Here is a 19,810-nt window from a genome sequence, read left to right as displayed (position 1 = left end):
GTAGCAAAAAAAATATTATAATAATAACAAATCCATGGTGTACAAGACACCTGTCTGATTGGCTCCTGTCTGAGTGGACTGATCCATTGTGGAGGCCGTGGGGATGGTACAGTCTATCAGTCTAAGACGTGCTACTGAAATTGTATATGGTTATATTATGTAAGCACAATGGTGCAACACAAATAAAAATAATATTATTTTATAACAAATATGCTTTCTCTCGCGTTGGATAGTGCACTGTTGAATTGGTGCCTTTTCCTAGACCATGTTGCTATGTGCATAATAGCAAAGTTAACCAGCATATTGGTGTTGAGAACAATGTGGCGGAGGCAGCAGCAGAGTTAGGAGACGAGAAAACAGCCCTTGCCTTAATTGTCTAAGAAGTGAGGAGAGAGGAAGCCCCAACTTAATTAGGTCTATGATTAACAGCCTAACTGTTAAATGTGGCTGGCTTTATACAGTGGGAAAAAAAGTATTTAGTCAGCCACCAATTGTGCAAGTTCTCCCACTTAAAAAGATGAGAGAGGCCTGTAATTTTCATCATAGGTACACGTCAACTATGACAGAGAAAATGAGAAAAAAATATCCAGAAAATCACATTGTAGGATTTTTAATGATTTTATTTGCAAATTATGGTGGAAAATAAGTATTTGGTCAATAACAAAAGTTTCTCAATACTTTGTTATATACCCTTTGTTGGCAATGACACAGGTCAAACATTTTCTATAAGTCTTCACAAGGTTTTCACACACTGTTGCTGGTATTTTGGCCCATTCCTCCATGCAGATCTCCTCTAGAGCAGTGATGTTTTGGGGCTGTCGCTGGGCAACACTGACTTTCAACTCCCTCCAAAGATTTTCTATGGGGTTGAGATCTGGAGACTGGCTAGGCCACTCCAGGACCTTGAAATGCTTCTTACGAAGCCACTCCTTCGTTGCCTGGGCGGTGTGTTTGGGATCATTGTCATGCTGAAAGACACAGCCACGTTTCATCTTCAATGCCCTTGCTGACGGAAGGAGGTTTTCACTCAAAATCTCACGATACATGGCCCCATTCATTCTTTCCTTTACACGGATCAGTCGTCCTGGTCCCTTTGCAGAAAAACAGCCCCGAAGCATGATGTTTCCACCCCCATGCTTCACAGTAGGTATGGTGTTCTTTGTATGCAACTCAGCATTCTTTGTCCTCCAAACACGACGAGTTGAGTTTTTACCAAAAAGTTCTATTTTGGTTTCATCTGACCATATGACATTCTCCCAATCCTCTTCTGGATCATCCAAATGCACTCTAGCAAACTTCAGACGGGCCTGGACATGTACTGGCTTAAGCAGGGGGACACGTCTGGCACTGCAGGATTTGAGTCCCTGGCGGCGTAGTGTGTTACTGATGGTAGGCTTTGTTACTTTGGTCCCAGCTCTCTGCAGGTCATTCACTAGGTCCCCCTGTGTGGTTCTGGGATTTTTGCTCACCGTTCTTGTGATCAATTTGACCCCACGGGGTGAGATCTTGCGTGGAGCCCCAGATCGAGGGAGATTATCAGTGGTCTTGTATGTCTTCCATTTCCTAATAATTGCTCCCACAGTTGATTTCTTCAAACCAAGCTGCTTACCTATTGCAGATTCAGTCTTCCCAGCCTGGTGCAGGTCTACAATTTTGTTTCTGGTGTCCTTTGACAGCTCTTTGGTCTTTGCCATAGTGGAGTTTGGAGTGTGACTGTTTGAGGTTGTGGACAGGTGTCTTTTATACTGATAACAAGTTCAAACAGGTGCCATTAATACAAGTAACGAGTGGAGGACAGAGGAGCCTCTTAAAGAAGAAGTTACAGGTCTGTGAGAGCCAGAAATCTTGCTTGTTTGTAGGTGACCAAATACTTATTTTCCACCATAATTTGCAAATAAATTCATAAAAAATCCTACAATGTGATTTTCTGGATTTTTCTTTCTCAATTTGTATGTCATAGTTGACGTGTACCTATGATGAAAATTACAGGCCTCTCTCATCTTTTTAAGTGGGAGAACTTGCACAATTGGTGGCTGACTAAATACTTTTTTTCCCCACTGTAAATCATCCATCTATATCTACAGAAATAAGACAGATCCTGCTTCTGTTGCCTGTTTGACTGTTTGTTTAATAGCCTACTGATTCCATAAAGCACCAAGCTAAATAAAGCTTATTCCGTTTTTTATCTTTGCTATCCTTTAATAAAGGCTTTACACTTTTTTTTCGTTAGACCAGCCTCTCTGGTATTATTTATAATTTATTTAGTGTTGTTTACACTGTTTCAAATTGTCCGATTTTTATTTTATTTATAATAATAATAATAACCCTCCTTTTTCCTTGATCTCCTTATTGTTATTACTATTATTATTATTATTATTATTATTTATTATTATGATGATCATTATAATAATAAGTAATGTCATCATCATTCGTAGGCTTAGTATAGCAGCCTTGTATAACCACCATCGAGCTGTAGGCCTGAGAACACATCCTGTTTAGTCTTAATACCATAACTTACTTAGGCCTATATTTCAATCAGTCGATTGGTCGAAAGAACAGACGACTCTTGGTCGACCAATAATTGTTTTAGTTGTGGACAGCCCTAGTCGTCAGGTTGCTGATACCATAGTTAAGCTTAACAGGCTGGCCTAGTAGTGCATACCGTGCCTTCGGAAAGTTTTCAGACCTCTTCCCTTTTTCCACATGTTGTTACGTTACAGCCTTGTTCTAAAATTGATTAAATTAAGTTTTCCCTCATCAATCTACACACAATAACCCATAACGACAAAGCAAAAACTGTTTTTTAGAAATAAAAAATAAAAAACCTTATTTACATAAGTATTCAGACCCTTTGCTTTGATAATCGAAATTGAGCTCAGGTGAATCCTGTTTCGATTGATCATCCTTGAGATGTTTCTACAACTTGATTGGAGTCCACTTGTGGTTAATTCAATTGATTGGTCATGGATTTGGAAAGGCACACACCTGTCTATATAAGGTCCCACAGTTGACAGTGCATGTCAGAGCAAAAACCAAGCCATGAGGTCGAAGGAATTGTCCGTAGAGCTCCGAGACAAGATTGTGTCGAGGCACAGATCTGGGGAAGGGTACCAAAAAATGTCTGCATCATTGTAGTTCCCCAAGAACACAGTGGCCTCCATCATTCTTAAATGGAAGAAGTTTGGAACCACCAAGACTCTTCCTAGAGCTGGCCGCCTGGTCAAACTGAGCAATCGGGGGAGAAGGGCCTTGGTCAGGGAGGTGACCAAGAACCCGATGGTCACTCTGACAGAGCTCCATAGTTCCTCTGTGGAGATGGGAGAACCTTCCAGAAGGACAACCATCTCTGCAGCACTCCACCAATCAGGCCTTTATGGGAGAGTGGCCAGACGGAAGCCACTCCTCAGTAAAAGGCACATGACAGCCTGCTTGGAGTTTGCCAAAAGGCACCTAAAGGACTCTCAGACCATGAGAAACAAGATTATCTGGTCTGATGAAACCAAGATTGAACTCTTTGGCCTGAATGCCAAGTGTCACGTCTGGAGGAAACCAGGCACCGCTCATCACCTGGCCAATACCATCCTACATTGAAGCATGGGGGTGGCCACATCATGCTGTGGGGATGTTTTTCAGCGGCAGGGACTGGGAGACTAGTCAGGATCGAGGGAAAGATGAACGGAGGAAAGTACAGATGAAAACCTGTTCCAGAGCGCTCAGGACCTCAGACTGGGGCGAAGGTTCACCTTCCAACAGGACAACGACCCTAAGCACACAGCGAAGACAACGCAGGAGTGTCTTTGGGACAAGTCTCTGAAAGTCCTTGAGTGGCCCAGCCAGAGCCCGGACTTGAACCCGATCTAACACCTCTGGAGAGACCTGAAAATAGCTGTGCAGCGACGGTCCCCATCCAACCTGACAGAGCTTGAGAGGATCTGCAGAGAAGAATGGGAGAAATTCCCCAAATACAGGTGTGCCAAGCTTGTAGCGTCATACCCAAGAAGACTCAAGGCTGTAATCGCTGCCAAAGGTGCTTCAACAAAGTATTGAGTAAAGGGTCTGAATACTTGTGTAAATGATTTTTTATTTATTTATTTGTAATACATTTGCTTAAATTTCTAAAAACCAGTTTTTGCTTTGTCATTATGGGGTATTGTGTGTAGATTGAGGAGGGGAAAAATATATTTGATCATTTTTAGAATAAGGCTGTAACGTAACAAAATGTGGAAAAAGTGAAGGGATCTGAATACTTTCTGAAGACACTGTATACCATAGTTGTTGGGACCATTCCGGAAAAGACGATGTGAAAAGATAGGATCTGAGCCAGCATAGTGGGGTTTGGGTCAGCCCTAGAGTGGGAATTGACCCCAGTGTCATTGGTTCCACAGATAAACCGACCACCGGCAAAGCTCAACCTCCTGACCTGTCAGGTGCGCCCCAACCCCGATGAGAGGAGGACCTTTGACCTGGTCACACGTAGGTTCACCCCTCCCTGAACTCTCACCCCTGACCTCTCACCCCTCAGACCTCTCACCCCTCACCTCTCACCCCTCAGACCTCTCACCCCTCAACATACCTATTGTCTGAGCTGTGTGCAAGTGCATTTGCGTGTCTATATGCGTGTGTGTTTGTCTGAGCCTGTGTGTATGTAATGGAAAGCAGGTGCAGAGAGGCTAGTCTCCCTCAACCGATCCTCTCTCTGTGTCTGTGGATCAGGTTTTCCCCCTGTATGTATCCCTTGGAATGTAGCCTACTGCACTCTCTCTGTCATCCTCCTCTCTCTCTCCTCTCCTGTCCTGTCCCTCTAAATTCACACCTATCTTTCCTCTCTCTCCTCTCCAGATAATCGGACGTACCATTTCCAAGCCGAGGACGAGCAGGAATGCGTTATGTAAGCACAGCACTGGAATCCCTCCTTGTTTCTATACAAGTATTGTTCCAAATACACTGGAATCCTTCCTAGTTTCTATACAAGTATTGTTCCAAATACACTGGAATCCCTCCTAGTTTCTATACAAGTATTGTTCCAAATACACTGGAATCCCTCCTTGTTTCTATACAAGTATTGTTCCAAATACACTGGAATCCCTCCTAGTTTCTATACAAGTATTGTTCCAAATACACTGGAATCCCTCCTAGTTTCTATACAAGTATTGTTCCAAATACACTGGAATCCCTCCTCGTTTCTATACAAGTATTGTTCCAAATACGCTGGAATCCCTCCTCGTTTCTATACAAGTATTGTTCCAAATACGCTGGAATCCCTCCTAGTTTCTATACAAGTATTGTTCCAAATACACTGGAATCCCTCCTCGTTTCTATACAAGTATTGTTCCAAATACACTGGAATCCCTCCTCGTTTCTATACAAGTATTGTTCCAAATACGCTGGAATCCCTCCTAGTTTCTATACAAGTATTGTTCCAAATACGCTGGAATCCCTCCTAGTTTCTATACAAGTATTGTTCCAAATACGCTGGAATCCCTCCTAGTTTCTATACAAGTATTGTTCCAAATACGCTGGAATCCCTCCTAGTTTCTATACAAGTATTGTTCCAAATACGCTGGAATCCCTCCTAGTTTCTATACAAGTATTGTTCCAAATACACTGGAATCCCTCCTAGTTTCTATACAAGTATTGTTCCAAATACACTGGAATCCCTCCTAGTTTCTATACAAGTATTGTTCCAAATACGCTGGAATCCCTCCTAATTTCTATACAAGTATTGTTCCAAATACGCTGGAATCCCTCCTCGTTTCTATACAAGTATTGTTCCAAATACACTGGAATCCCTCCTCGTTTCTATACAAGTATTGTTCCAAATACGCTGGAATCCCTCCTAGTTTCTATACAAGTATTGTTCCAAATACACTGGAATCCCTCCTCATTTCTATACAAGTATTGTTCCAAATACACTGGAATCCCTCCTAGTTTCTATACAAGTATTGTTCCAAATACGCTGGAATCCCTCCTAGTTTCTATACAAGTATTGTTCCAAATACGCTGGAATCCCTCCTAGTTTCTATACAAGTATTGTTCCAAATACACTGGAATCCCTCCTAGTTTCTATACAAGTATTGTTCCAAATACACTGGAATCCCTCCTAGTTTCTATACAAGTATTGTTCCAAATACACTGGAATCCCTCATCGTTTCTATACAAGTATTGTTCCAAATACGCTGGAATCCCTCCTAATTTCTATACAAGTATTGTTCCAAATACGCTGGAATCCCTCCTAGTTTCTATACAAGTATTGTTCCAAATACACTGGAATCCCTCATCGTTTCTATACAAGTATTGTTCCAAATACACTGGAATCCTTCATAGATTGTATACAAGCATTGTTCCCATAGAAATAGAATGAATAGAACGGGCATCCCCGTTCAAGTCAATGGTGGCATAATGATGGGACTGGCGGCCATTGCTAGTGTACCCATAGCAAAGCAGGAAGTAAAAGCAGGAAGTGTACCCATCAATCTGTGCTGTGATTTGTTGAATCACCTCAACTGACATTACAAAAATACTTTCCATTGCATGAGCCACATCAGTTAACATAATTTGGATGAACATTCTACATTACCATGGAAGTTGTTGCATCACAATACCAGGCATCTATTGCGAGTGTACCCATGAGTTTACCTGTCAAATTGCCAGGGTTAGAGGTTCCAAGCCCATTCTATTCATTCGATTTCTATGATTGTTCCAAATACACTGACATCCCTCCTAGATTCTATACAAGCATTGTTCCAGATCCACTGAGGTGTATATAAGGGCAGTGACTGAGCCATTCAGAAAGAGAAAGAGAGAGAAATTCCATTCAGAAAGAGGAAACGATTACAATATATTATTTATTTCAGAGAGAGGAACAGATACAAAGTAGATCTTCTTTCAGAAAGAGAAATAGAAAATGATACTGAGATACATAGAAAGAAAGAAAGAAAGAAAACAGAGTGAAGTTACAGAAAGCAGAAGAGGGATACATTCAGAAAAAAGAGATACAATGTATTTCAAGACACAGAGACACACAGACTCCGATTTAGCTTTTGACTCAATTTGGCATGAGGGTCTGCTATACAAATTGATGGAAAGCGGTGTTTGGGGGACAACATACGATGTTATAAAATCTATGTACACAAACAAGTGCAGTTAAAATTGGCAATAAACACACAGATGTCTTTCCTCGGGCCGTGGGGTGAGACAGGGATGCAGCTTGAGCCCCACCCTCTTTAACATACAATGCCTATAGAAAGTCTACACCCCTGTGAACTTTTTTCACATTTTGTTGTCATTGCCTCAGTTTCATGCATTTAAATAAAAATGTTTTCCCACTTATCTACACACTTTTAAGGAGATGTTTTTGGGGGGTGAAAAAATGACATACTGTATTAAAAATACAAAATTGAAATATCATAATTGGATAAATCTCCACCCACCTGAGTTAATACTTGGTGGAAACACCTTTAGCAGCCATTACAGCTGTGAGTCTGTTGGGATAGGTCTCTACCAACTTTGCACACCTAGATTTGGCAATATTTGACCATTCTTCTTCACAAAACTGTTCAAGCTCTTTCAAGTTCTTTGGACAGCAATCTTCAAGTCATGCCACATATTTTGGATTGGATTTAGGTCAGAGCTCTGACTGGGCCACTCAAGGACATTTACCTATTTATTCCTTAGCCACTTTGGCTGTGTGCTTCGGGTCGTTGTCATGCTGAAAGGTGAACTTCCATCCCAGTTTCAGCTTTCTTGCGGAGGGCAGCAGGTTTGCTTCAAGGACTTTTCTGTACATTTCTCCATTCATCTTCCCTTCTATCCTGATAAGTGCCCCAGTCTCTGACGATGAGAAACATCCCCATAACATGATGCTGCCACCACCATGCTTCACAGTAGGGATGTGTTCTTTGGGTGATGTGCCGTGTTGGGTTTGCACCAAACGTAACTCTTTGCATCTACAGTTGAAGTCGGAAGTTTACATACACCTTAGCCAAATATATTTAAACTCAGTTTTTCACAATTCCTGACATTTAATCCTAGTAAAAATTCCCTGTCTTAGGTCAGTTAGGATCATCACTTTATTTTAAGTATGTGAAATGTCAAAATAATAGTAGAGAGTGATTTATTTCAGCTTTTATTTCTTTCATCACATTCCCAGTGGGTCAGAAGTTTACATGTACTCAATTAGTATTTGGTAGCACTGCCTTTAAATTGTTTAACTTGGGTCAAACGTTTCGGGTAGCCTTCCACAAGCTTCCCACAATAAGTTGGGTGAATTTTCGCCCATTCCTCCTGACAGAGCTGGTGTAACTGAGTCAGGTTTGTAGGCCTCTTTGCTCGCACACACCTTTTCTGTTCTGCCCACAGATTTTCTATAGGATTGAGATCAGGGCTTTGTGATGGCCACTCCAATACCTTGACTTTGTTGTCCTTAAGCCATTTTGACACAACTTTGGAAGTATGCTTGCGGTCATTGTCCATTTGGAAGATCCATTTGCCACCAAGCTTTAACTTCCTGACTGACGTCTTGAGATGTTGCTTTAATATATCCACATCATTTTCCTTTCTCATGATGCCATCTATTTTGTGAAGTGCACCAGTCCCTCCTGCAGCAAAGCACCCCCACAGCATGATGCTGCCACCCCCGTGCTTCACGGTTGGGATGGTGTTGTTCGGCTTGCAAGCCACCCCCTTTTTCCTCCAAACATAACGATGGTCATTATGGCCACATTTTTGTTTCATCAGACCAGAGGACATTTCTCCAAAAAGTACGATCTTTGTCCCCATGTGCAGTTGCAAACCTTAGTCTTTCTTTTTTATGGCGGTTTTGGAGCAGTGGCTTCTTGCTTGCTGAGCGGCCTTTCAGGTTATGTCGATATAGGACTCGTTTTACTGTGGATATAGATACTTTTGTACCTGTTTCCTCCAGCATCTTCACAAGGTCCTTTGCTGTTGTTCTGGAATTGATTTTCACTTTTCGCACCAAAGTACGTTCATCTCTAGGAGACAGAACGCGTCTCCTTCCTGAGCGGTATGACGGCTGTGTGGTCCCATGGTGTTTATACTTGCCTACTATTGTTTGTACAGATGAACGTGGTACCTTCAGGCGTTTGGAAATTGCTCCCAAGGATGAACCAGACTTGTGGAGGTCTACACATTTTTTTCTGAGGTCTTGGCTGATTTCTTTTGATTTTCCCATGATGTCAAGCAAAGAGGCACTGAGTTTGAAGGTAGGCCTTGAAATACATCCACAGGTACACCTCCAATTGACTCAAATGATGTCAATTAGCCTATCAGAAGCTTATAAAGATATCATTTTCTGGAATTTTCCAAGCTGTTTAAAGGCACAGTCAACTTAGTGTATGTAAACTTCTGACCCACTGGAATTGTGATACAGTGAAATAATCTGTCTGTAAACAAGTGTTGGAAAAGTAGATGTCCTAACCAATTTGCCAAAACTATAGTTTGTTAACAAGAAATTTGTGGAGTGGTTGGAAAGCGAGTTTTAATGACTCCAACCTAAGTGTATGTAAACTTCCGACTTCAACTGTAGGCCAAAAAGTTCAATTTTAGTTTAGTCAGACCACAAAACGTTTTGCCACATGGCTACAGAATCTCCAGAGTGTTTTTTGCATACTTCAAATGGGATTCAAGGTGGGCTTTCTTGAATAATGGCTTCGTTCTGGCCACCCTACAGTACATGGCCGATTTGTGGTGTTTGGGATATCGTTGTCACATGCACACTTGGACCAGTCTTGTCCATAAAAGCCTGTATATGTTTTTCACTTCGAAGTTGTGGCGTAGGATGTTTAGATCAATGGGGGAAAAACCAGTTTAATCAATTTTAATTCAAGGCTATTTGAAGATTTTGAAAGGGGGGTAGACTTTCTATAGGCACTGTATATATCAATGAATTGGCGAGGGCACTAGAACAATCTGCAGCACCTGGTCTCACCCTACTAGACTCTGAAGTCAAATGTTTACTGTTTGCAGATGATCTGGTGCTTCTGTCCCCAACCAAGGAGGGCCTACAGCAGCACCTAGATCTTCTGCACAGATTATGTCAGACCTGGGCCCTGACAGTAAATCTCAGTAAGACAAAAATAATGGTGTTTCAAAAAAGGTCCAGTTGCCAGGAAAACAAATACGAATTCTATCTAGAAACTGTTGCCCTAGAGCACACAAATAACTATATCTACCTCAGCCTAAACATCAACACCACAGGTAATTTCCACAAGTTACAATGATCTAAGTTACAACAATCTAAGAGACAATGCAAGAAGGGCTTTCTATGCCATCAAAAGGAACATAAAACTAGACATCCCAACTAGGATCTGGCTAAAAATACTGCAATCAGTTCTAGAACCCATTGCTCTCTATGGTTGTGAGGTCTGGGGTGCTTTCACCAACCAAGAATTCACAAAATGGGACAAACACCCAATTGAGACTCTGCATGCAGAATTCTGCAAAAATATCCTTTACTGTATGCACAACGCAAAACCCCAAACAATGCATGCAGAGCAGAATGAAGATTATACCCGCTAGTTATCAATATCCAGAAAAGAGCTGTTAAATTCTACAACCACTTAAAAGGAAGCGAAGCCCACATATTCCACCACAAAGCCCTCACCTACAGAGAGATCAACCTAGAGAAGAGTCCCCTCAGGCAGTTGGTTCTGGGGCTCTGTTCACAAACACAAACAGAGCCCCAGGACAGCAACACAATTAGACCCAACCAAATTATGAGAAAACAAAAAAGAAGGAAAGAATCAACCAAAAAACAGAGCAAACTGGAATGTTATCTGGCCCTAAACATAGTGGCAGAATACCTGACCACTGTAACTGACCCAAAACGAAGAAAATCCTTGACTATGTACAGACTCAGTGAGCATAGCCTTGCTATTGAGAGAGGCCGCCGTAGGCAGACCTTGCTCTCAAGAGAAGAAGGGCTATGTGCACACTGCCCACAAAATGAGGTGGAAACTGAGCTGCACGAGAGAGTGAGCGAGAGAGGGTAGCTGGTGTGGGATGGGACCTCTCTCTGGGGCACACAGAGCTGGTGTGGGATGGGACCTCTCTCTGGGGCACACAGAGCTGAGTAGTTTCTCTCCTCCCTTCCTCCTCGGGATCAAGCCTTTGGATGTCGTCTGTGGAGAGGTGAGAAGAAGAAGGGAGGAGGCTCAGCTGAAACAAAAGCAACAAAAAGAAAGAAAGATTGAGAGAGGGGTATGAGAATGAGAAAGTGTAAATGTGCCAAGCTCCCAGTGGTGGTACATTAACCCAAGTATATAACTATAAAGACACAGGACTATCATGTGGGCAGTCTGTGCTTTTGAAGAGCAGAAGGTAGACCTCCATAGTAGTCCCATTAAAAAAAAAACATTTGAAATGTACCGGTAAAAATCAGGAAGACATTTCCAGAATGAATGACTTGTAAGACATTACATACCTGTATAAACACTATATTGTATTGTTTAATCTCTCTCTCTCTCTCTTCACCCCCCCTCCCCTCCCCTCCCTCCTCTCCCCTCCCCTAGTTGGGTGTCGGTGCTGCAGAACAGTAAGGAGGAAGCCCTGAACACGGTGTTGGGAGGGGACCAGCCGCAGTTCCAAGACTCCGGGCTGCAGGAGCTGGCCAGGGCTGTCATCACCGAGCTCAGACACATGCCCGGCAACGAGTCCTGCGCCGACTGTGGAGCCCACGGTGAGACTGGTGGACAGGAGATAGTCAGTGGGAGGATTCATCGAGAGGCTTTAGGCTGTGCTCTTGTCCTGTCTCCACACTTAAAGAGACGTGTGGAGAATCAGGACACAGCCAGTAGGGATGGAATGTAAGTCCCAATTTATAAACTGGGTGGTTCGAGCCCTGAATGCTGATTGGCTGACAGCCGTGGTATATTACACCATTTACCATGTGTATGACAAAACATTTTTATTTTTACTGCTCTAATTACGTTGCGTCGTGCCTAAGAACAGCCCTTAGCCCAGGTATATTGGCCATATACTAAACGCCCTCGAGGCCTTATTGCTTAAGTATAAATCCCAGTGTTGAACTGCGCTAACTCTACTCCTCATGCTCTGTCCCTGTGTTGTCAACAGATCCCACGTGGCTCTCCACTAACCTGGGCATCCTGACGTGTATAGAGTGTTCTGGGATCCACAGGGAACTGGGAGTCCACTACTCCAGGATCCAGTCCCTCACACTGGACATGCTTAGCACCTCCGAACTGCTAGTAATGTTGACCCCATCTTAGTCCCAATACACACACACACACACACACTGATCTACACACACACACACTGATCTATACACACACACACTGATCTATACACACACACACACACACACACACACTGATCTATACACACATACACACACACACACACACACACCTCCATTTCTAAACAAGCGTTAATTTGCTGAGCTCTGCCTTGGCTTTAGCTCAGCATGCTAACTTGGTTTTTAGTTGTGACAATGGCATGGGTTAGATATGTAGTATTTCATTCATATTCATGACGCACTGAAAGTTTAGTCCCTATACAGCTGTACTCACATACCTTGTATCCTAACGCCTCCACTGTCTGTCTGTCCACAGCTGGCAGTCAGTATAGGCAACACCCGCTTCAATGATATCATGGAGGCCAATCTTCCCAATGATTCCATCAAACCCCTCCCCCAGAGTGACATGTAAGTCCATTATAAGCCTCATACTTCAATCATGTTCTCATTGGTGGGGCAATCTTGGTTTGAAACAACACATTTTGACGGAAGCCATATTGGCACAAAAAAATCCAAAACGATATCAACCAGGGTTGGGGTCATTCCATTTAAATTCAGTTCATGAATCGACTGAATTGAAATGGAATTGAACCCAACCCTGGTGCAAACATGGAGGATATAGTTAACCAGTTGCTGCATACCTATGGCTCTGTCCGGTTGTGAAACCAGGAACGCCAGGAAGGAGTACATCGTGGCCAAGTACGCGGAGCGGCGCTACGTGTTGCGCAGGGACCGGGACGGGGAGGACGGTGAGCCGTGGCGTGTGTACGATGCCGTGAGGAGCCGGGACCTGACCGCCCTGCTGCAGCTGTACGCCCAGGGAGAGGACCTGGCCAAGCCGCTAGCACTGCCTGAGGGGGGACAGGTACTAGACATAAGGCTGTGACGGTCATGGAATTGTGGATGACGGTTATGGTCAGCCAAATGACCGTGGTCACCGTTATAATCGTTCAAATTTGTAAAGAGTCCATGTTACCGCAGAAACGAACTCAACCGCACAAATGCCCGGCTGTCCCGTCTTCAGTCAGCCGTTCGTTCTACAAAAAATTTTAAATTTAAAATAAGACGTTTAAGACGTCTTCTTTTATTTTCACGACGGTCTTCATCCATAATCGTCGGTAACTGTGCCAGCCCTAGTACTAGATAGCAGAGAGATACACTCATTTAGATACACACACACACACACACACACACACACACACACACACACACACACACACACACACACACACACAGCAGACGGACACACACACACACACACAGCAGACGGACACAGTACTGGGACAGGTACTGGATAGGACACGCACAAGCATACATGCGCACACCACACACACAAATACACACACCAACACACACAAATACACACACCAACACACACAAATACACACACCACACACACAAATACACACACCAACACACACAAATACACACACCACACACACAAATACACACACCAACACACACAAATACACACACCACACACACAAATACACACACCAACACACACAAATACACACACCAACACACACAAATACACACACCACACACACAAATACACACACCACACACACAAATACACACACCAACACACACAAATACACACACCACACACACAAATACACACACCAACACACACAAATACACACACCAACACACACAAATACACACACCAACACAAGCACACAGCATAAACATGAACATGGTCATATTACATGTAGGATCGAGTATGAAATTCCCAAGATAACTTCCCAGTGGAAGCTTTGAAGTGTGTGCCCCTCCAAGATATCATTAGGATGCTGTTTCTAATGTTACGAGCTGTGAAATTATTCAAACACAAGGCAGCGGGTCGGCCCCATATGATTTAATTAGCTAGCTAATGCCGGAAGGCTCCATTTAAAATTACATTCTGGGATTTGAAGAACAAAACAAATAAAATATGAAAATGATCGTCGAACAAATTGCCAGATCCCAGACTGTGACTTTTAACATGCCTCTATGGGCTTGATTCATCTGGCTGTGGCTGGCCTCTCCTCTCAGAAGACTGCTTTGATTCATCTGGCTGTGGCTGGCCTCTCCTCTCAGAAGACTGCTTTGATTCATCTGGCTGTGGCTGGCCTCTCCTTTCAGAAGACTGCTGTGGTTGTAGTATCTCAAAATAAACCGCTACAACTGTTGTACATTGTAATGTTGTAAACATCGCCGTTTGTGTTTGTGTGTGTTCGCAATGAAATGTGTGTGAAGTGTCAGTGTGTAGTTAGTCAGAAGGCTCAGAACTGTAGTTAGTAACCACTCCCTTCTCTCTCTGTAATTACACTCAATCTATCCCTCTCTCATTTTACACCCTTATATCTCCTCTCCTCTCTTGTTTCCTCTCTCTCCCTCTCTTTTCATTTCTTTGATCAAATTCACCCTCTGTTGCTTCCTAAGGGTGTGTAATAGTACTGTCATGCACACATTTTCATCTGCGTGTGTGGCATGTGTGTGTGTGTGTGTGTATGTATGTGTGTGTGTGTTATGTGTGTGTGTGTGTGGTGTGTGTGTTGTGTGTTGGCAGGGTCTCATTTATTATTTCAGCTTTCTGGGTCAGAGCTCATGTCTCTAGAGAGCTGAGGGGAGCAGTTCATTGTATTACTCATTCATCACACACACACACACACACACACACACACACACACACACAGTGGGTGTACCTAATGAGTTTCTTCTGTCTTCTAGCATCTGAGAGAGACAGCTCTTCACTTGGCTGTGAGACTGGAGGAGAGGAGCTCTCTATCCCTGGTGGACTTCCTCATACAGAACAGGTGAGAGCCCCCTAACGGCAGACCCCTAAACAACACCAGACCCCTCAATAACACCAGACCCCTAAATAACACCAGACCCCTCAATAACACCAGACCCCTCAATAACACCAGACCCCTCAATAACACCAGACCCCTCAATAACACCAGAACATGATTACACAAGGGCTGTGTCAGAAAACTCACCGTATAATCTGTGCTTCCTCCGTTTCCCCCTCTTAGTGGGCCCTATGCAGACCTGAGATAAGTAGACTCAACATTTTGATTTCAGTCAACAAATGTTGATTGTTATCTCAACTTATCTCCAGTCTGAATCGGGCCCAAATTGCATTGGGGGAGAGGATCCAAGGTCCCTCCCTCAGACCTCCTCCACCAATGGCTTTGAAGGGAGTTTAGGGAACAAGGAAGCAAGTATTTGACTGCTAGTAACATCTTCAGACACAGCCCAGGGGTGTGTACTCAGCAAGGCGAAACGTTTAGAGTGGTGCAGATAGAAACACATGATGTACATCAGATATGATCACATTTCACGCTCCTGAACAGACCCCAGCACTCCTTCCTCTAGCCTTACTCTGGCCGTGTCCCAAATGGCACCCTATTCCCTATATTAGTGTACTACTTTTTGATCAGGGCCCATATGGCTATAGTCATAAGTAGTGTGCTATGTAGGGAATAGGGTGCCATCTGGGACAGATTCTCTGTCACCAGAATTGACCATTAGTACTGTCTTACCTACACCAGCCCCCTCTGAAGACATACATGTACATCACATTGACTCCAATTGTCTGTCGCCACTTAACAAGTGTCTGTCTGGAGAAGAGGACTCTAGAGGGGAACACCGCTCTACACTACAGTGCCCAGCACCACAAAACAGAGTGCCTCAAACTGCTGCTCAAAGGAAAGGCTGTCCTCCACACAGGTACCTGGTACACACCTATACACACACACTGTGCCTTTAGTGCTTGACAGTTGGGTTCAATAGGGATACCACAGTTGGAGACTTAACTACTTCTCTCTCTCTCTCTCTCTCTCTCTCTCTCTCTCTCTCTATCCATCCATCCATCCATCCATCCATCCATCCAGTGAACTCATCAGGAGAGACAGCTCTGGACATCGCCAGGAGACTGCAGCACTCCCAGTGTGTGGAACTGGTATGAGCTGACTGACTGGGTTTAGGTTTATTTGAACTTTACATTTAAGTCATTTAGCAGATGCTCTTATCCAGAGCGACTTACAGTTAGTGCATACATTTTTTTATTTTTTATATATTCATACTCTTGCTACATAAGATGAAACAAGCATAAAATGTGATATCATACGATATAAAACACAGGTAAAAAAATATATGATTAGCCTAATTATATGGACAGTTCATCATCAAAGTCATAAACAACAAATTGGCGAAACACTAAATCAATAAATATGCATATCAATGTCTTTAGTGATAGAGTCATTTGCATAGTTTGAGAGCTCTTTCCAAGAAAGGGACTGACTGACCCCGACTTTACAGTTAACTCCCAGTGCAAATACAACCTTTATTTTCCTACTGGCTTCCCCTGCTAAACCTGCTTTGAACCCGTTCCATTTCCTGTCTTCCTCTCCTTTATGGAACAATAGATAACATGCTGACTCTCTCCGATGATGGTTAGGTGCTGAATTCTCATAGTAAAGTCCATAATGAAAGACATTGTTAATTTCCTGTCCTCTTATCATGTATGACCTTGTTGCGTGTTTTACTGGGAAACGATATCCATTCATTCCTGTTAAAACAGTGAAAAGCCAAGTAACCTAAGACTGAAGTTGACAGACTGTTAAAGGGCAACTTTAACATAAATGTTCATATTCATTATCTCCAGCACCATACCATGTCTACAAACTGTTTCAGCGCTTTTAACATTTGTCCCATAGCTTGAATATCCTCTTTTATTTTCTGGATTATATTTTGAGTATTTAAAGGTACTGATAGGAGCAATGACTTGACTTGCTATGCTATGTTTGTAATCTGAGCAAAATATTGATTTGTAGCTGAACTGACCTGTGTGTGTTTTTGTTCCTCTGTTTGTGTGTGTACGCGTGTGTGTGTGTGTGTGTGTTCCTGTGTGTGTGTGTTTGTGTGTTTTTGTGTGTGTACGTACGTGTGTGTGTGTGTTTGTTTGTGTTTTAGCTGGAGCTGGCCCAGAGTGGGAAGTTCAACACTCAGATCCATGTGGAGTACATGTGGGAGACACAGAGCCAGGACCTGTACGACAGCGAAGATGACTTGGATGAGAGGGTACACGCACGCACGCACGCGCATACCGAATACGACCTGGAGGAGAGGGTACACACACACACTAACCACTGCACAACCAATACCCCAGTACTCCCAACAGCACATTTTTATTGTAGCCCTGGACAAACTCACTATCGCTCGACTTACACTTAGTCATGGGGGTTGTTAGAATGGGGGGTGTTAGAAATGGGGGGGTGTTAGAAAGGGGGAGGTGTTAGAATGTTGGTGAGGTGTTAGAATGGTGTAGGTGTTAGAATGGGGGGGTTAGAATGGGGGAGGTGTTAGAATGGGGGAGGTGTTAGAATGGGGGAGGTGTTAGAATGGGGGAGGTGTTAGAATGGGGGGGTGTTAGAATGGGGGAGGTGTTAGAATGGGGGGAGTGTTAGAATGGGGGAGGTGGTAGAATGGTGGGAGGTGTTAGAATGGGGAGGTGTTAGAATGGGGGAGGTGTTAGAATGGGGGAGGTGTTAGAATGGGGGAGGTGTTAGAATGGGGGAGGTGTTAGAATGGGGGGATGTTAGAATGGGGGAGGTGTTCGAATGGGGGAGGTGTTAGAATGGGGGAGGGGTGTTAGGAGAAGGGGGTGTGGATGTTAGAAGGGGGGTGTGGATGTTAGAAGGGGGGGGTGGATGTTAGAAGGGGGTGTGGATGTTAGAAGGGGGGTGTGGATGTTAGAAGGGGGTGTGGATGTTAGAAGTGTGGATGTTAGAAGGGGGGTGTGGATGTTAGAAGGGGGGTGTGGATGTTAGAAGGGGGGTGTGGATGTTAGAAGGGGGGTGTGGATGTTAGAAGGGGGGTGTGGATGTTAGAAGGGGGGTGTGGATGTTAGAAGGGGGGGGTGGATGGAAGCTAAATGGAAGTTTCACCATATTGTTTACTCCTATCCAATTGTTACAGACAAGCCTAGGGTGGGAAATGTGGGCTAGAGAGTAGGGCCTAGGTGTAGGACTGGGGGTGGGCCTAGGGGGTAGGGACTAGGGGGTAGGGCCTAGGGTGTAGGGACTAGGGTGTAGGGACTAGGGGGTAGGGCCTAGGGGGTAGGGCCTAGGGTGTAGGGACTAGGGTGTAGGGACTAGGGTGTAGGGACTAGGGGGTAGGGCCTAGGGGGTAGGGACTAGGGTGTAGGGCCTAGGGATTGTTTTTGCCGAAATCCCAGTGCCATTTTTGGCATCATATACTGACCAGCTCCCCCCCCCTCTCTACTCTTCAGGTGAACCCCTTACCCAGGAACCTGCACTCCCCTCTGCCCTCCAACGGGGGTGTGGTGGGCACCTCGCCCTCCCGCTGGAGCTTCGCCAACGCCCCCGTGGCGTGTAAGACCTATGAAAACGTGGACTTCCTATACCGTAACCCCCCCGCCAATAGCGCGCCATCTGGCGTCCTCATGCCCCCACCCCCGCTGCCCGCTAAAGCCATCATGAGAGGTGAACACACGCACAAACATGAACGTTATAGCCCAGGTAGTCCCCCTCTGTTTGAGTCAGTTTTCCACCGTTTGGTGGCTAATGAACAAGACCCTGGAAAGCGGTCTAGTATAGTTTATAGTGGGTGTTTGAGTTCTGTGGTGGTGGAAACCGTACCTCTTTCCCCTCCACCTGTAGCAGCAGTCTCAGGGAGTCTCGTAGCTGAGAGAGCTGTCTCACCTCTTCATCCTAGTCCTGACACACCTACAGTAAACACACACACAGACACACAGACACACACCTACAGTAAACACACACATCTAATCTGTTTCCACATGATCTGCAAACACTGAAATAGGGGCTCGATCTCAACTTGTCTTTCTGTGATTCCTCTCATCCCATCTCCTCCCATCTCCCCATCCCATCCCATTTCATCTCCTCTCATCCCATCTCCCCATCCCATCCCATTTAATCTCCTCTCATCTCCTCTCATCTCATCTCCTCTCATCCCATCCCATTTTCTTCTTAACTGTATTTGAGGACCTTCCCTCACATCTTCCTCACCTTTTGAGAAGGAGGCAAGGATGTGAGGAATCAAGGATGTGAGGAATCAAGGATGGACAAATTGAGGAAGAGACTGTTTTGTATGGCAGTCTGTTCCTGTGTCTCTCACTCACCTGATCCCGTCTCCCTCTCTCCGCACCCCCAGGTCGCTCGGACCCCCAGATCTCCTTGTCCACTCAGGAGGGGGTCAGCAAAACCCCCCAGCGCTGCTGCTCCAACCCTGCCCCCCAGTCCAGCCCCAGACACAGCCCCCCCTCCCCCATGCTGGAGGGTCATGGGGCCCAGGGCCAGAGTCAGGGGGGGCGCCCACCCAGATCACCCCATGGCCAGGGGGGCCTGGTGAGGGGACAGAGACAGACCGCAGCCTGGGAGGGTCAGGCCATTACTGGGTCAGGGTCAGGGTCAGGGTCCTCAGACAGAGACAGCACCAAGTCTAACAGCAGTTCCAGCTTCCCTCAGAACCACATAGGACCTGTCAGGTAACCCTAAAATACTTTCAGAA

At 44.5% G+C, this 19,810-nt stretch overlaps 1 protein-coding gene across 2 annotated transcripts in view; it reads left to right on the top strand.

The window, feature by feature from the left end:
- The window catches only part of LOC121539003 (arf-GAP with SH3 domain, ANK repeat and PH domain-containing protein 1-like), a 56,677-nt gene that overhangs the window by 33,301 nt on the left and 3,566 nt on the right, over positions 1-19,810 (top strand). The window contains exons 12-23 of one of the 2 annotated variants that reach the window (XM_041847163.2): positions 4,386-4,473; positions 4,840-4,888; positions 11,529-11,695; positions 12,091-12,224; positions 12,588-12,679; positions 12,941-13,136; positions 14,987-15,072; positions 15,873-15,988; positions 16,153-16,220; positions 17,234-17,341; positions 18,552-18,765; positions 19,454-19,787. In XM_041847163.2, coding sequence (XP_041703097.2) covers positions 4,386-4,473; positions 4,840-4,888; positions 11,529-11,695; positions 12,091-12,224; positions 12,588-12,679; positions 12,941-13,136; positions 14,987-15,072; positions 15,873-15,988; positions 16,153-16,220; positions 17,234-17,341; positions 18,552-18,765; positions 19,454-19,787 — 1,652 coding nt within the window. Of the gene's footprint in view, positions 1-4,385; positions 4,474-4,839; positions 4,889-11,528; positions 11,696-12,090; positions 12,225-12,587; positions 12,680-12,940; positions 13,137-14,986; positions 15,073-15,872; positions 15,989-16,152; positions 16,221-17,233; positions 17,390-18,551; positions 18,766-19,453; positions 19,788-19,810 lie in introns of both variants that reach the window. The other variant, XM_041847162.2, reaches the window with a different exon arrangement.

The sequence above is a fragment of the Coregonus clupeaformis genome, chromosome 21 (genome assembly GCF_020615455.1).
Source record: "Coregonus clupeaformis isolate EN_2021a chromosome 21, ASM2061545v1, whole genome shotgun sequence".
NCBI lineage: Eukaryota > Metazoa > Chordata > Actinopteri > Salmoniformes > Salmonidae > Coregonus > Coregonus clupeaformis.
This window is presented reverse-complemented; position numbering and strand designations above follow the sequence as displayed.